Raw genomic sequence first — 18,601 nt, forward strand, 5'->3', positions numbered from 1 at the left:
TCAGTTGCATAAAAAAGTTCTATTCTTCCATAAATTTTACAAATAAATTAACCTTCTTGCAAAATACTTGTCTGTCACTCCCGTAATTCTGCTCGGTCAAACAGACAATCAAAAACGTATTTTTTAAACATTGGCAAAAAGTGCACCAGATCCCAAACATGAAATAATATAAAAAAGTTAAATTTTAATTTAATTTATTCTAATTTTAATTTTAGATTTTAAGTAATTATTGTTTTTTCATTTATTTTTTGTTAACTTCTCAATTTTGTATATGGGTCCCCGACCTGAAATAAAGTTTAAAAAGCATATTTTTGGGTAAATGATGACCCACTTCTGGGTGGCCTCAGAAAGATGGTCTTAGAGAGTAGATTTCTATACTACTCGTACCACGTTTTTGTTTACCTGGGATAAAAAGCATACCTTTGCTACACTGCGCCCTTTCAACTAGCTCTATGCCAGAAATCAAGTTTATTGCTTGAAGGAAGGACTGACAAGCAAGCACACTTTCGCATTTATAATAATAGTAAGGAATGGTGGAGTGTTTAAGGGTTCCGTACCCGATTTGGCATCCTTCCCGAACTAATAAAAAAAAAAATGATTATTTGTATTGAACAGAGATATGGATTGAAATAACCAAACGAAATTACGCATAACTATCCAGAGCGAACGTTAAACATTAGTTTGTATCGGCTAATGTGGTAACGCTTTTAAAGCGTCGAAGATCATTTCAATCTAGGCAACGTGTTCAAGGAAATAGGAAGGAAATAGATAGAATTTTCCATTAGGCATGTACTAGAAATTCGGGCTTAGGTCACCTGCCGATTATAGTATAAGCTATTAGCGCGCGATATCGAAGGTGAACCGTGAACGTTCAGTGGTGATTTGAAGTCGTGCCAACCGTGTGCTTAATAACAACCTAAACATAATGCGCTCGGTCGAAATCACGCTCGTTTGTTTATTTGCTTTTTCAAAAAATAATACGTACATTTGAAGTGTGTATATTTTTTGCGATAATTCTTTTCATCACGGTACATCGTGAGACGAACGTATTTAGGAGGGGGTGAGCATTTGAGGGCGGAGTCGCGGGTGTATGGCGTTACCCCACGAAAGAGTTCGACATAACCCATGTAATTTTCCCTCCGATAAAAAAAGATTGCGTGCATTTGTATGTCGCAGGAATAGAATGAAAACTGGGACAAACCCCTCAGCAATTTCATAAATCGCAAACTAAGGCATATTTATAGTAGAGTATTTGTATGTTTATATGTTGTATATATGTATGGAATATATATTATATTTTTGTACATATCTTTAATATGTCATGTTTAATATGTACTATGTTATATTTTTATTTTATGTTAATTTAGTTTAAAATCCTAATGTTTCACTAATGTTTGTTGTACCACCTACTAATTTCGTATAGCATTTTCTTGTATGCCTTTGGTTGCCTGGACGAGATCGCTATTTGGCGATAAGGCCGCCAAATTGTACGTCCTACCTTATTGTGCTGTTGTATTTGTATCTCTGTAAATTTTCTCTGTGGTGTACAATAAAAGTGTGATCATTCATTCATGCATTCATGCATTCATTCATTCATTCATGCATTCATTCATTCATCATCATCACTACAACAGATTTACATCCACAGCTGGACATTAAGATCTTTAGTACGGAGTTTTAAAATCCAATGGGCCGCTTTTTGGCCGCTTCTAGCACCTTAGGGCCCCAGTCCATCGGTTCTACGAACTATTTTCCCCGCCCATTGCCACTTCAGCTACGCGATTCGTTAAGTATCTGGCTAACTCTAGTTCTTCTACGGATCTCCTCATTTCTGTGTAATAGTAATATAAGCCCCCATAGTAAGCGACCATGATTTAGATCCGTAAGTCATCAACACTATCTATTGGACCCAAAAACGTGATACAGATAATAACGAATCATTTCCCCTAACTGCCTTAGCGATATTAGCTCCTAATTAAATCTACTGCCATAGAAGCAAGACACGGGATTTCAGATTCCAAAGAACTGTGTTACAAAACAAATTTTGAGTATTTTTATAATCATACCTACACACTTCTTTTATTTGTAGTATTCCACAGAAGAATTTGTCATTTTTTTAATAAATATATTACGACAATTCACATATGGCCATCTAGCCCCAAAGAATGCGTAGCTTTTGTTATGGGTACTAATATAACTGATGAATATTTTTATGAGTTATATACACATAAATACTTGTAATATACAGATAAACACCCGGACACACGAAAAAATTCATGATCATCACACACACATTTTCTAGTTGTGGGAGTCAAACCCAACCCACAGCCTAGGACTCAGTATGCAGGGACGCTACTCACTGCGCCAATCAGTCGCCAACTGAATGACTCGACAAAAATATTCATCGCATCAACATTGGGTCTCCTTCCAAATTGAGAAGGGGTTAAGTCCGTAGTCCACCACGCTGCCCCAGAGCGGATTGGTGGACACCACATATCTTTGAGAACATTATGTAGAACGCTCAGTTGTGCAGGATTTGTTTTCCTTCACCGCACATAACTTAGAAAAGTTAGAGGTTTGTGCCGGGATTCGAACTCAGCCCCCTGAAAGTGAAGTCGAGCTCTTACCCCCTGCGCTATCACAGCTTCAAGACAAATATTACTGGAATATAAATTTGAGAGTACACTTAGAACATTTCGGTTTTCAAGTCAGTGAGTCTTAACAAAGAGTTATCTCGGTCTCCTTGATGACTAATATTACTATCTTTCGGACCCAAAAACGTGTTACAAATAATAACAAACCATTTACCGTAACTGGTAAAGTAATTAACTCCTAATTAACAACAGACTTATATATCGCGTCGTATTTTTGTAGTAAAAATGATAATCGAGCAGCGATTCATAAATATTGACCGAGACAGTGGCATGTTAATCCACATAAGTATATACTCATTAAATGACAATCGAGTCATGTTTAAGTAATTGGTAGTCAAGTATACTTAGGTATTACTCAGGCAACTAAGCATTTATTAAGTTATGCCTATTATAGATTTTAGTTTTTAGAATAAGCTCATAAATCGCGTTGGGTTAAGCCTGTAATGATAAATTAAGTTTTGTAAATAAATAAATAATCAGTCTGTCTGCACGAATGATGAAAAGTAATTGTTTCTTTTCCGAATAATGACATATTAACGACAAAATATAATATCGATTCTTTACCGCCGAATTAGCGTAACCGACAAAACAAAAATTATACATATGACGCTTCATTTAAATATGTTTTAAAGCTTCTTTTGGATAAAAATGAATTTGTCGGTTACGCTAATACGGCGGTGAAGGCTCGATATATTCCCATCTACCTATAAATGTAATACAAAACGTATACGATAAATGTATAAAAATACATTGCTCAGAAATCAGCTCAGCTACAAAAATCCTGAAATTTGGTAGGCTCTTTCTTCAAAAGTAAAAAAGAAAAAGAATTTCACGAAATAAACACCTGTGTATCAGAGAATAGAAGTCCACTGAAAATACATACGTACTTAGATAGATAAGACAAATAAAATGATAAAATATCCGTTTCAGTTTTTTAGCAAAATATAAAAACAAAAAAGTCGATAAAATAATTTCAAAGAGAGCCACAATTAATTTCGAAATAATATGTCGTGAAAGTATTAGTAGTAGTTATCAGGAAAATAATTTTAAACGAGAATCAAGAATAATATTATACCAGGTAGCAAATCTCGACGTAGGACGTAGGTTAAGATTCCAGCGTAACAGTTTTGAATAAATACTCATAGATATGTATTTACTAAACAAGAAAATGCAATAGGCATATACGATGTCGCAATAATGAAAACAATAGGAGCGATGAGGTGGCAAGTTTCATTAGCAGCTGTTGTTATAATCGGCTATCCATTGTTGTTTGTTGTCGGCAACTAATTGGGATGCGGGAGGCGGCCGATGCGGCGCACGCGCGCACGTTGATGTCGAACACAAGGACTCTTTCGAACGAATGCCTGCCCGTAGCAACAGCCACTGTCGAAACGGACCGGTATATCGCCGCTTAGCTACCATCCTTCTTTTAAAAGTACAGATGGGCTTATCATGCGATTTCTTTGAAATAATATGTGTTTCTCTTCTAAAACTTTGACTAATAAGAATAAAGTTTTTATTCAGAGGCACATAAAACCCATACATACAATTTACATAATCATTTTTTTAAATATCTATAAATATATATACGTCATAGTATACATACAACCTACAGTTATTGAAAACATTATGGCAGTTCGGTCAGGCATGCAGTCTTCCTCACGATGTTTTAATCCACGGTTGATGTAAGTGATATTTAAATTGCTTAAAACACACATAATTAAGAAAAGTTTTAGGCTATACAGTATAATAAGAAAATGATGAAAATGATTAGAAAAGCGCATATCAGCTGTCGAAAGTTTTTTCGCCTCTGGTGACATAGGAATGGAAACCGATTCTCTATAGAACCGAATTTCCAAAGGATTTTCAGGATTGTCGAAAAGATCATGAACTTACGTAGAAACAGTTTAAAAAAAATGTTGAATATTCTGAGATAGCCAATGATACAAAATAATGCTAATTACCACTCACCTGAATCTATATATATATAGATACTGAATCTAAGAAATTTACCATTGTATAGCCTGCAGACTTTAGTGTAGGTTTGAATGCGCTTTTCTCGAGAACTAAAACTCCGCTTTGTTTTTATTTTCATTAGATTAGAGCCTTAAGTTAAGGCTTTATTATAACATTAGCCCGTCACGCTATGATATATAGTTAGACCGCAGGGCACACGCCGTTTATCCCAGTTAATAGTGCAAGCAATTGTATGAAAATGGGCCCTAGAACACAGACGGATGGGGCAACAACAAAGCGTTTTTCCCCGAAATTTCTATTTTTATTTTTAAGCTGGAAATCCTTACAAAAATATCTAATGGGAAACCTGCAGCTTTCTTTGAATATAAACCAGTGATTACGATGTGCCGTGAATCACGTCCGCAAACAGGTAATACTTTTGGGAGCTAAAGCATTAAAGAACAAAGACCACATCTCAATATCAGTGTAAATAAAATAACTCTGTATTTACACTTTTGTCGCGGCAAACACTGATAAGGAACTGCTGTATACGCTTTTTTTCCTTTGCGAAACGACGAAACGTTTTTGTTCAGAGGCGTCATTGTTGTAACTCTTCGCTTTGTTTTAAATGATTGAAGACGAAACAAATCTGACAGGCATAGTAATTGAAAGAATAACTTGCGCAATTTACATACGTAAACACATGTAAACAACATATGCTGAGGAAACGAGTGACGAAGAGTAACGAGTGCGAGTTCATTCGAGCTTCACGAAAAAAAATAGTAGCTGTTTTTCGGCTATTTTATAATATGCCCGTTTAAGGATCAATTTCTTTTTACACTAGTGATCACGTACTCATGCTTGCCAAGGACCATGGACACTCGACTCGAAAACCCTCGACATTCAATACACAAACAACTTGAAACAGTTTTCAATCTATCGCTTATTGAATATAGACGAAAGCCTGCAAGAAAATATTCGACTTTCGTAGAATGTTTGAGCGTGCCTTGTTTATCATCAGAGAGCGAGAATAAACGACCTTGGCAAGCGTTCACCTCCTTATCGAGGGGCGAGATACGTCTAAACATATGGGCGGCTCCATGCAAAGTAAATTCACATGACCTTCACTACTTTAAGTACACAAATCGGCGAGATAAGGCCTCTCGAGTAGAAATTTTTCGAGAGAGTTGTCAACTCGTTAACCTTGCGGATGACTGGTGCGGTTGCATAATTATTGGAGCACTGACCTGCGTAACCATGTCCCAGTAGAATCCGTCGAGCATGGACTTGCCATGCTGGTGCTGTCGGCAGAGGGCCGGCCAGAGCGAGGCGCGGATGGGGCTGTTGATGGGCCACGAGTGCTCGCGGATGAGGAGCTTGAGGTCGCGCTTGCGGCCCTGCTGCAACAGCGGCTCGAGCTCCGCGTAGGTCTTCAGCGGCGCTTTCTTGCCTGCGAATAACGGGGAGGGTAAGCACTGCGTCCAGATCGGGGTGGCTGTGTCGGGGGCGAGGGATTCGGCGCTTTGCGCGCGGAACGCGGCCGGTTCTATGTACATCGCGGTGAGGGCGCGGGGCACATGCTTTCGGTGCGCGCGCGCCAGCGGCACTGCAGGCCAGCCGCGCCGCAAGCTCGGTCAGCCTCCGGAAAATGCGATAGCGCCCCGGCGCGACAACACGCGCGCTGTTTACCTGATACAGCGACTGTCCACTGTCGGCACGGTCGATTAGACCCACCACTAATTTTTCTTACAAATTTAAAAATCTTGGACCACATAAGTGCGCTGAGTATCGATGGCTTTGAAACTATACCATATGCATTTTATAACGTAAGAATAACTAAGTATATTTTTAAGTCACAAATTGTAAATGTACCTATTAGTGAATCAGGGCAAAGTTTATGATTAGCTTAAAACTATTTGAATGGCCAAGTTCAAGTTACCCCTAAGTTTAACAGTAGTGTTTAGTGTCAAGAAAAGAAATTGATTTCTTGAACTTGTTCATGCTTGTGTAACATGTTGTGTTTGCATATGAATGTTATATATACGTAAATTTAATGCCTTATTAAGGATGGGCAATTATTATTATTCCACAGTTACAGTTAAACGAAACGGATCCAAGCCACATTACAATGCGATAGTTTTAAGTCATTTAAGATCTTACAGATAAAAGATATGCCGTGTGTTATGCGTTAATGTGACAAAACATTAACTATTCCGACGCTCTGCTACATTCATTTTTGAGGCCCTAAATGTCTTAAAACTACCTCAAATTGGGAAGTATGTTGGATCCTTTTCGACCAACTACTTATATTTTTCTAGGAATGAAAACCAATAAATCATATTTAATTATCGCATGAATTCATTATTTTGCTAATAGGACAGCACAATTAAAATGTAAATCACCGAGAACTATTATCATAAAGAAAGAAATAAAATCGCCATGTGCAATGGTAAAAATAGACACCAATCGAGTGTACCTACATAACGCTACGGACAAATTTTGGAGGCAAGCCAAAGCACTCGAAGCAAGTCACGCAAATTCAAGAAACAATAATAATTAAGTTTATAACAATAGTTCTGTAGAACTTCTAGAACCCAATTAATTTTTTCCAATACTTCACTTCACTCATCTCTGTATGATCTTACTATATGTTTTATGTACTATTTCCCTTTATAGTAATATTATTGACGGACCAAGCAACCGTAAAACTTATACTTAGAATATTTTGTAATAAATAATGTACATAAATACTTATAATATACTAGCTATTGCCCGCGACTTCGTCTGCGTTTGATTTTGTTTTTGATGTGGCATTCAATTTAGTTGTAGTTCTAAAAAAAATTAAAGTATTCAGTATCGCTAAGCCTTAAATGAGGGGTTTGCTGCAATCCGCTGAGGAGTTCTGTCCTCTATCTCCAACCACATTGATCAGATCTACACAGGGTTTGGGCAAAATTTACCTGATACGGTGTAAAATCGTCAAACACTTTCATCCCCTCTCCCAAAAAAACCGAGCTTAATGTCGGGATAAAAAGTATCGTAGTAGTAGTAATATATGTACAAAGTTTCATGAGGATCGGTTAAGAAGTTTTTGCGTGAAAGCGTAACAAACAAACTTACATTCACATTTATAATATTAGTAGAGATGTACATATAAACACCCATACACTGAAAAATAGTCGTGTTCATCATACAAACATTTTCCAGTAGTAGGAACCCACGGCCTTGGACTCAGAAAGCAGGGTCGCTGCCCACTGCGCCAATCGACTGTCGAAAAATGCCGCCCTATGTCCTTCAGCCTGAGACGTAGTTCAAAGTATAGTTTTCTTACCCGTCTAATAAGACGTAACTCATCATCATCATCACTTCAACCGATTGAAATCCAAGTATTTTGTAGTTCCAAAATCCACGGATCTGGGCCGATGTTTTCCAGCGGCTCCCAGCGACTCGTTCGATATCGTCTGTCCACCTCTTTGGGAGCCGACCAACGCTGCATTCATCTGTGCGGGGTAGACATTCCAGCACCTTGGAACCCCAACGTCCATCGATTCTCTGAGCTATGTGCCCCGCCCATTTCCTTCAGCCTTGCAACTCGCTGAGCTATGTCGGTAACTTTGGTTTTTCTACGGAACTCTTAATTTGACATTGCTCTCTCTACTGCCCGCTGAGTGACTCTGAGCCTTCTTATGAGGCCCATAGCAAGCGACCACATTTCAGTACAACCATACCAAAACGAAAGTATGTATTAAAACTCAGAACAGTTTCTATGCTCATGTCAAGGCCAAAGACCAAATTTCTTTAAGATCAGTTCATAATTTTATATGTTAGATGGCAACACGCTGTCTGCCAATAAGGGCATACTACGTTGCATTTATTTATGGCGACTTTTTAAAGTAAAGTTCCAATGGGTCCCTTGGGATAAATTTGCCCGAAAAAGTTTTTTTAATTAGTGTTTTTTTAATTAGTTTAAGTAGTGTAGTGTGTAGTGTGTACGAAATATTTAACAATATTTATAATAAAAATATCAATAGCACCACGCTCGTATTACCAGGGTTAACGCAAACCGCGGCTGATAACGCGGGGTTATCTTATACGACGTGATTAGTGTACTCAGTTACCTATACAAGTTAAATTTAAACTCTATTAAACGTATCTACTTGAAAAGATAAATATATATAAGTATCACTTATGAGCAATTTGAACGTGCTTACGGCCGTAACAACGAGGCAGGTCGTGGTAACATAATTTTTTTGGATTATTGTTACAATACTTAAGTTCTTTTTTGTTTTTTCTTTCTTCTACCATAAAGCATGAGTGAGATGCTTTAGTGCCTATTGCAATCTAGCCTATTGACTAATGAGAAACTTATTTTATATAGTCCTATGACTTAACTCAGTCTCTAACTATGATTTAGCGTTCACTTTGTTCACGTGCTCATTACTTAGCAAAAACATAGTGTTTATTCACTGCACTGATCGACATTATTTACACTAATTGTCACTGCACTGCACTGCTAAAACGGTTTCTTTCTTTTAAGCCTTCTCCTTTTAAGTTACTAAATGTTCGATATTAAGAAGCTTTGATGCCTCTTGATTATCATGTTCGAGAATTCTTTGTGGTGGTGTTTGTGGTGAGCTTCGGCATACTTTTTATTATTTCAGCATAATAATACTCCACTGTTGGCACAAGCCTGCCATAGGCGAGAGAGATTTAGAGCGATGATCTATGACACTATAGGCCTTCTCTCTCAGAGCCTAATAGAGGGAAATAAACCTAGCATTATAGATCATAGGAGAGATGGTCGACGCCGAGGCACGGGTAGTGGACAAAGTCTGTTAATAAGACTTTCTTAAGCATAAGAAATCATTACCTAGCTTAAATTTAATTGACCCAATCGACGAATTGAACCCCGTTAGTTGACCATACCAACCTAACCTAACCGACGAGAAAGTTGTCATTTGAACCTCAATATATTAAAGTAAAGGAATTCCAAATTCTTTCTTCATCCCCTATCTTATTTCATCCCCTATCTACCCCTATACCTCTTCATCCCCTATGATCCTATTGCTCACTGGAACAGTTAGACTTCATATAATACTAGCCTCGTCCACTACAGCCAGTGTCCATGTTCAACTACGGATAACGTGGTTCTGGTTTAGATACCCGGGTCTTTCGGGTTTGGGTTCTCAGAATTCGTATTTAATATTTCTATAAACAAAAAACTGACTACCATTACGAAATTAGGGAACTGGCGATGGTCACTCCCTTACCTTGGAGAGTACGTTAAGCCGTCGCTCTATATTACGACCATTATTACTAAGATGGCGCGATGATGAAGTCCAGATGGTGATCTAGTCATAAATATAGAAGTCTAGTTTTCAGGTTTGCAGAGATTGGCCAAATGTTATTTTCTTGGGGTCACTTCCTCACGCAATAAGTTTTTTCCACCGTAAACACGAGATCAGTTTTTGTTTGTCGTTTGTCGTCACGCTTCGATAAAAACTACTCAACCTTATCTCGATCATCGCCGGTGACTCATGTATCAGTTAACGGATACCTATTTTAAACTGAAATAACTTCATATTATGTTCCTGCAAAGATAAGTATATTCTTTCACTTCTCTATTTATGGCCCTCTCTTTCATCTCCCTATGAGTCCCTACCCCAACCTTTTGTTTTATTTGTCCCACAAAATTCAGTCTCGGTCGTTCTCTTTCCCTCTTTGCCGCTACTTTTCCCTTCCCTTATAATTTCGATAAATTCATCATGTCTTAGTAGGTGACCAATCATTTTCCGCCTTCCTATTTCTAAAGTTTTATTTATATTTATCTATTCACCAATTCATGTTAATACTTCTTTATTTAAATTTTTCCAGTCTAACTTATTCCCTCCATGCGGCGCCAACACCACATTTCAAATGCAATTCTATTTCCCTTTGTGTCAATGTCCATGGACTTTTGCATTCGAAACGGAATCCTGCATATTTTCATGGACATTTTGAATGTGATTGTTGTATAACATGGAAAGCCTGTTGACATACTACGATCACGAACCTCATCAAACCTCTCCATCAAAGATCACCAGCTGTGCGGCATTGAAGTCAGAAACTTATCTTTATTAAATGAACATATTATATGAACTTGCTCAAAGAAATCCAACCATACATTTAGTTCATAGGTCGAATGGTTTTTTTTATTTACACTAAAAGCTAGCACCTCCACTTTGACACCTAGGCTATATCGCGGTTATATACTCGACTTGCCAAATTTAACATGACCCAATAGAGGCAATCTAGTTTTATCGAATGCCTCCACGAAGAGCAAGAGAGTGATAATATCTACGAAACGCGACTTAACGTGCTCGACTTGCATTTGATGTTAGGACTGTATCTGATTCTTTCAGTCAAAACTATGGCAATGGTTTACTCAAAAAGTATTAGCTTTTTAGTTGCACAGATAAGTCTCAAAGACAGAAAATCATGTATGTACCTCTAAAGCCTCTGAAGTAGCTCGGAACTTGAATCCGAGATATCGTAAATCGTCTCAAAATCATAAGATAAGTAGGTACTACATAATTTCTTCATTAATCAGTCATCATGAATCAGCGACTTTAGACCTTGCGGGATGTTGCCTTTAGTTGTGCAATAGAAACACGGCTTTGCTAAAATCAATTTTGACGACCTGCCTGGCGGAATGACGCGCGCTGTTTTCTTATGAGTGGAGCTCCCAGATTCAATAATGTAAATATCTGCATTTCTTGTTCTGATCCCATCAGACCAGAGCAGAAACTTGAACAGAACTTCGATGTTTATCTTTTATGGCGACATGACCCTATCAACAAAAGTGTGCCGCTAGGCGATTAAGCATACCGGTACGACGTCGTGTAGAAGTAGATTAGGGTCCTAACAGTTGAGCCCGCTACCATCTAAAACTGCATCATCATTCAACCACCAGGTGACGTTGCAATCAAGCGTTAACTTTAGTCAAACAAATCAAATCATTATCAAGCTACGCTTAAAGATGGCAATGGCTTTATAAAGCTATGTTAACAAGAAAAGAAAATTATACATTTGAGCCACGAAGACACCGGACAGAAACGGAAAAGCAAACTATTTGTATAAATAAATATATATTTACAGCGTTTGTAAGTAATCGTTTCCGATTGATGTTAACCTCGATCAGTAATGTACGAGATACAGTACCATGTAGAATTGGTATATTACCAACAAAAAAAGAGTTCGGTTTTTTTTTATTATAGTTCATAGTTATAGGTGTTTTTAAAAATTGAATTTTATATAAATTAAGTTGTTAAAAATGAGGACTTTTTGTTGTGAGTGTCGATTTAGAATCCCGAACAAGCTAGCTAGATTTAAAATAAGAGCGTAGAGAATGATTCCTTCTAAAATCTTCAGTAGGTAAAGTGAGGGATTCAAAGGCACCAGAATCAAATAATTTTGCCATTGTGCGTCTCGTACCACTTTTTACTTTAATACCATTATCACCCTGCCATATTACTGAGCAAAGGTATCATCTAGGAGAGATAGTTTCAGAGCAAAGACCCACAACGCTGGTCTACTGTCGGTTGGCGGGTTTTAACAATTATTAAAATTATCCTCCTTGTCAACCTCACATGATCGTGGTACATCTAGCCGACCGAGAAATGGCTGTATAACCATTCCATATCAGCTGTTTCAAAATCCACTGACCGAACTCCGGACCAGACTGATCACCAACCCACATGCCGAGCGTGGTGATTAATGGCAAAACTTTGTGGGAACAACAAAAATACACAGCCCCTAGACCCGGCGGCCCCGCTCTTGGGCTGGTAGCGGTTATGGTAACGGCGGGGCAGAGGGAGTGACAAGAATCTCCGGAAGAAAACGCAGCGTTGGTCGGCCCCAAACGAGGTGGACAAACGACATCAAACAAGTAGCTGAAAGCCGCTGGAAACAAGCGGCCCAGGTGAGGTTTCTGGGCCGCTTGTCCAGTTGTGGGAATCGAACCCACAGCCTTGGACTCCGAAAGCAGGGACGCTGCTCACGGCGCCAATCGGCCGTCACACAACATGTTGTGGATTGAAGGACGTCATTAAAAACAAGATGGACGAAATTTCTGAAATTTTATTCCATCTTATTTAGAAATTATACCAACGCAAATCATCAATTCTTAAATACAAATGTTTTTAACGTGAATATATTAAAAATTTCACAAGAAATTTACTGAAAATATTCCAATTACGATACTTCGGTGTAACAATGAAGGAAAATCTGAAGCGCTTCCAAAATTCCTTGGCATAGTGACGCATGCGCCTGCTACGCGCATTGGCTCACGTTTGTACCAACTATATAAAAAAAATCGGCCAAATGCGAGTTGGACTAGCGCTCGAAGGGTTCCATAGCATTATCTATTAAATCGGCAAAAAAAAAAAACAGTTGTATATCCCATACAAAAATATTTATTTCATTTTGTTTTTAGTGGGTATTTGTGTTTTTTTGCTGCAACAGAAAATTTACCATCTGTGAAAATTGCAATTGTCTAACTATCACGTTTTTGATATTATTTGCAATCCAGTATGTGTAATCCAATTTCTTCAATATCATTAGATCATTAGCAAAGCACAAGTTACAAATCTTATATATATATATTTCTTGTGTGCGCGTGTATGTCACTGAACTCCTCCTAAACGGCTGGACCGATTTGAATGAATTTTTTGGTATGCGTTTGGGTGTCACCCTGGATGGTTCTGATTTACAAACCAGCCCGACAGATGGCGCTGGGGTCCGCTAGTTTTTTGTAGTAACCAAGAAGAAAGTGGAAAGCCATCGCCTATAGCAACAATTCATAGAGCATGCATGGAGCACGCCCTGTAACATGGCGTCGCGTGTCCATCAATTTGGCACACGGGCAACCACGCCCTTTAGACCAGAACACAGCGTTGCAACAATGCTTCTCAGCGGCAGAAATTCGGCGCCGCGGTGAGCGCTGAGGTTTTAAGCTGGAGGTTCCGGGTCCGATTCCTGGCAGCCGGCTGTGGTTAGGTTACTACCCTACCGAAAAAGACGTGCCGCCAAGCGATTTAGCGTTCCGGTGCGATGTCGCGTGGAAAACGATTAAGGGTGTGGCTTAAATATATATGGTTAACACGCTTCCATCTTAGACTGCATTATCACTTCCCATCAGGTAAGAAGCGTTCAATGGTTCACTAGTAGTGGAATAAAAAAAACATGGCGGTAGAACTTCCCCGGACGAGCTCTGTCACAAAGAGCTCTTCCTACTACTAATATTACTACAACTAGTACGTTTAATGTACCAACAGACAACACACTATTTTACATTAACAGTCAACCAATGTGATAATGTAATAATGTGATAGCCGAGAAGACGGATTTATTTTGTTGCACTCTGAGTGAACTCACAAATATAGCGATTAGGATTTTATCATATACACTATAGTTATATATATTAATAAAATTTACATAACATGCTGCATTGTAGTATTAGGATAACTTTTTCCTGTAATGACAAAAATGTAAGAGCGGAATAAATAAATAAATAAATAACCTAACTTTATAAGAATGAGTAACTATTTTTCTAATGTGGATAGACATATATGCAATACAGTTGTTTTTAGATATTTTATGCTATTTATTATGTGAATTAACAAAAAAAAAAACATGGTAAACTACACCCAACATTTTATAAAAATAATAAAAAATATATCAGTAGTATAATTAAGAATATCTTAAATAAACTCAATGTCTCTATGAAATGCTTTAAAAACTAAAACAGGCAAAAACTTGTCTGAAATAAGACGCGAATAGCGAATTTTGCATTCATTTGCTTCATTCAATATTACCCTTTCTTTGATAAGAAAATTGGACACAAATGCCGGTTCGTTAGTCGTTCTATAAGCAGAAAGCCTTATTAAGCCTACAACTTGGCACTTCGTTAATGATTCAAAGGCTGCCAAGGTCCTTTCATCGCTGGATAAATTGTTACTAGATGATGTTACGCACATTGTTGGGTAGTTTTTCTTAATTCTATTTAACCTATTAGCGGTCCACTACTGCAGGGCTTAGGTTTCCTCTCATGTGCGAACGGACTAATGCCGCAGTTCACTACGCTGGCCCAGTGCGGTTTGGTGGGTAGGTAATATATCGAGTCATTTGTCTAGGTTTTTTCTTTTAAACAGAAAATCATGGAAAGAAAATTGTTTGCATTTCATAAATAAGTCGAATTAAAACTGAAAATAAAGGAAAGAATTCAATTCAAAATTTATTTATTTCAAGTAGGCCTACTTTATAAGCACTTTTGAAACGTCAAAGTCACGTATGTATGTTTGTAGTGACTACCACCGGTTCGGAAAGCAGATTCTACCGAGAAGAGCCGGCAAGAATCTCAGTAGTTGCTCGTTTTCAACATCAACATTTACAATCATTTTTCTATCTTGCGGGAGATGAGAGCGAAGCTGGCTGCTTCCAATCTACCTTCTCATTAAGGAAATCATCAAATGCATAGTAACCTCGCTGAATTAGATGTGTTTTTACACATTTTTTTAATGTATGTATTGGTAGGTCAAGAATTACCTTAGGAATCATGTTGTAAAAGCGTATAATCAACTTTAATAACCGAGTCAATTTTAAACGGAATATTATGGGTAGAAAATAGTTTGTCGTTAATAACAAAGTCGATTTAAAACGGAAAATCATGGGAGGAAAATAGCTTGTCTCGAAAACTTAAGGGGCACACAAACGTGCATGTTAAATATTTGTGAAGATAAGATTACATACATCCATGGTAAAGTAATTATAGGTACTCAAATGTTAACATATAAGGTACCAGCGATTAAGGTGTGGCAAAAACGTTAGAAACATTTCTTTGTAAGTCCGGACTTCATTTGTACCACCACCGCCCGCTTTTCTAAGGGTGTTAAATAGGTTGGACGTAGGAGAAAGGATGAACTTTGGGGTCCAAGGTGCGGGTCGACCCCTCAACGAGGTGGACAGACGACATAAAGCGCGTCGCAAATAGCCGCTGGATCTAAGCGGCACAAAACCGTGGAATTTGGAACTCCCTACAAAAGACCTATTATATATACGGTTGATATGATGATGTATTTAGGTTGGCAAAGGAATAAAATACATGTCCGAGCATTAATAGAACTTCTCGTCCTAAAGAGCGGTTGAAAGATTTTTGTCAAAATGCGCTAAACTCAAGATACATCCATCTGATTTAAAAAAAACCCTATTTTTGAGCACAGTAAGCGGGCAAGTCGACTCGGTTGGTGGTTTAAATGGGTCATAAACAACAAAACCTTCACTTTTTATAATACTACTAGCGGACCTGGGGTCCGCTAGTAGTATTCCGCCCGCTATGTCCGCCATCTGTCGGGCTGATTTGTGAATCTAAACCATCCAGGGTGCCACCCAAACGCATACCAAAAAATTCATTCAAATCGGTCCAGCTGTTTAGGAGGAGTTTAGTGACATACACACGCACACAAGAAATATATATATAATGATAACATATACCATAGACAGCTATTAAAAATTTAAATACCATTAATAATAGAAAATTATTGTTTGTTCATTTGTAATTGATAAAGTTAGAAACTACTGAACCGATATCAATAATTCTTTCTCCCCAGAAGTAATCTAGACCATATTTAAGTTATAATAAGATTTCAGCCTATATATTTGAAAACCAAGCAACAAATCCGTTTCTCCCGCGTGCGATTTCTTGAGTTACTTTATTATTGATATGTTGGTATTTAAACATACTTTTAAAAATAAAAATCATAAAGTTATTACTCCACATTTCATAACGTACATGTTCCCCTTTCCTGTGCAACAAAGCGTGCTAAGCGTGTAAAGGAATGCACTACAACAGCCAACTTAACATGGTCCCCTCCATTTCTGTAAACGGCAATCAAAAGTCATTCATGAGTGCTAATAAGGTTTATTTATGGAGGTCATGTGATATTTACGAAGCGTTAAGACCTAATATTAGGTAATAACTATTAACGGAGATTTCATTCAACCTTTCGCCAGGTGGCGTGTTCCCCCCACTTAACTAAACAGCTTGTTATTGGACAAAACGTCGTATCACGTGCAATGCGCTGATTATTATGCAAGAAATTCATTCAATCCTTAATATTATAAATAAATGCGAATTTGTTTTTGTTGTTTTGTGCTTCGATGAAGCTGAAAAACACTAAGATTATTCAATTTGTATGAATGAATGAATGAATACACTTTTATTGTACACCACATAAATATACAGAAAAAATGCAAAATAAACATTTAACGCAAAGTATACAATTTGACGGCCTTATCGCTACATAGCGATCTCTTCCAGTTAACCAATGGCGTAAAACACAGCTCAAGAAGAGGGGTAGGTGGTGCATATAAATATACATATATGTATTTGCATATATACCTACTGTACTATATGTATGTTTATATTATATGTTACGTATGTTGATATTTTAATTTCCTTAAAATGTAAATGTACAGTAATTTTACAGCACCTTCCCAGAAATAAAGTCTTTTTACGCCTTTGGTTGTAGCGATAAGGCCACTAAATTTTACCCTCTATCTAATTTGCTCTATGTATTCTCATTTTCTATGCATATTTTTCTGTTCTGGTGACAGAGGCTAATTCTGCCGTGCAAAGGAAAAATGTGACTATTTTACATTTTGCTTGACTTGACCTATAAAAGAGCTCTCCCGATGTTTTGTCCTCTAGCTCGTTTTAGTCTAGGTCCATCCTTTTCCGGATGAGGTACGGCAACTATGTTAAAAATGAATGTGAAAAAGCCTGTAGCAATATGCTGAGTACATATAAAGCGTGCTATACAAGTTGGGCTGGTAAGTTGACCATTGATGGGAATGATCACCGTATTCTATTTTGTTTATTTCGTATTTTACATATTTTTGAGGGTTCTTTTTTTTTTTTTTTTTTTTAATTATGTATTTATAGTAGCGTATTTGTATGTTTATATGTTTGTATATATGTATGGAATATATTTTATATTTTTGTACATATCTTTAATATGTTTTATGTTTATTTTATGTTAATTTAGTTTAAAATCCTAATATTTCGCTAATATTTGTTGTACCACCTACTAATTTCGTATAGCATTTTCTTGTATGCCTTTGGTTGCCTGGAAGAGATCGCTATTTAGCGATAATTCCGCAAAATTGTACGTTTTACCTTATTGTGCAGTTGTATTTGTATCTCTGTAAATTTTCTCTGTGGTGTTCAATAAAAGTGTATTCATTCATTCATTCATTGACCGGAAGTATTCAGTAGCCTCAAGGAATGATGTTTACTCTCACGTTGGAACATTAATCATTCTTGATTGGATGCTTTATTGAGATCCTTTATTGTGCCAGTTTACGCGGCGAACGACAAAAAACACAACAAGTGGGCAAAAAGACATTGGCCAGCTAGCTTCAAGAACAAATTAAAATTCGCTCCATCTCCATTGACAAAAACAAGAGAAAATGTAATATAAAAAAAAGAATAACGTGAAAGTTAATTGTATTAAATTAGCTGCCGGTCTAATAGTTCTAATAATGGTAGGCAACCTGTAACGTAACACTTTACCGTAAGCTAGAAGCGAAAATAAAACTAAGTTTCTAAGTTAACTCTATGTGTTATTGTAAGATTGGTAGTGTGTGGATAATGATGACGATGAATAAGATTTTGTTGTTTTTTAAATTGCTAAAGAGGAGATAACAGCAAAAAAATTTGAACTAGTTTTTTTAATCAACATAAAGTGTGAAAAGCACTAAAAATCAAAACATAAGAAATTATACAGTAACAGACTTCATACTACGAGGATGTCTGGCACATTAAAATTTACATAGGAACTGAATATGACAGTTAATAGTGACAAATTATGAATGCTCTTAATGGAAACCGAAACTTCCTTTTGCGCAAGCAATGTCATTAATTTCACAGTACCTTTGGTTGCCTGGAAGAGATA

At 37.3% G+C, this 18,601-nt stretch overlaps 1 protein-coding gene across 7 annotated transcripts in view; it reads right to left on the bottom strand.

The window, feature by feature from the left end:
• LOC120637250 (GTPase-activating protein skywalker) overlaps nucleotides 1-18,601 on the bottom strand; it is a 143,070-nt gene that overhangs the window by 113,537 nt on the left and 10,932 nt on the right. For all 7 annotated transcript variants that reach the window (XM_039908980.1, XM_039908983.1, XM_039908985.1 and 4 more), the window contains exon 3: nucleotides 5,858-6,060. In XM_039908980.1, coding sequence (XP_039764914.1) covers nucleotides 5,858-6,060 — 203 coding nt within the window. The remainder of the gene's footprint in view (nucleotides 1-5,857; nucleotides 6,061-18,601) is intronic.

This window comes from Pararge aegeria, chromosome 3 (assembly GCF_905163445.1).
Source record: "Pararge aegeria chromosome 3, ilParAegt1.1, whole genome shotgun sequence".
Lineage (NCBI taxonomy): Eukaryota > Metazoa > Arthropoda > Insecta > Lepidoptera > Nymphalidae > Pararge > Pararge aegeria.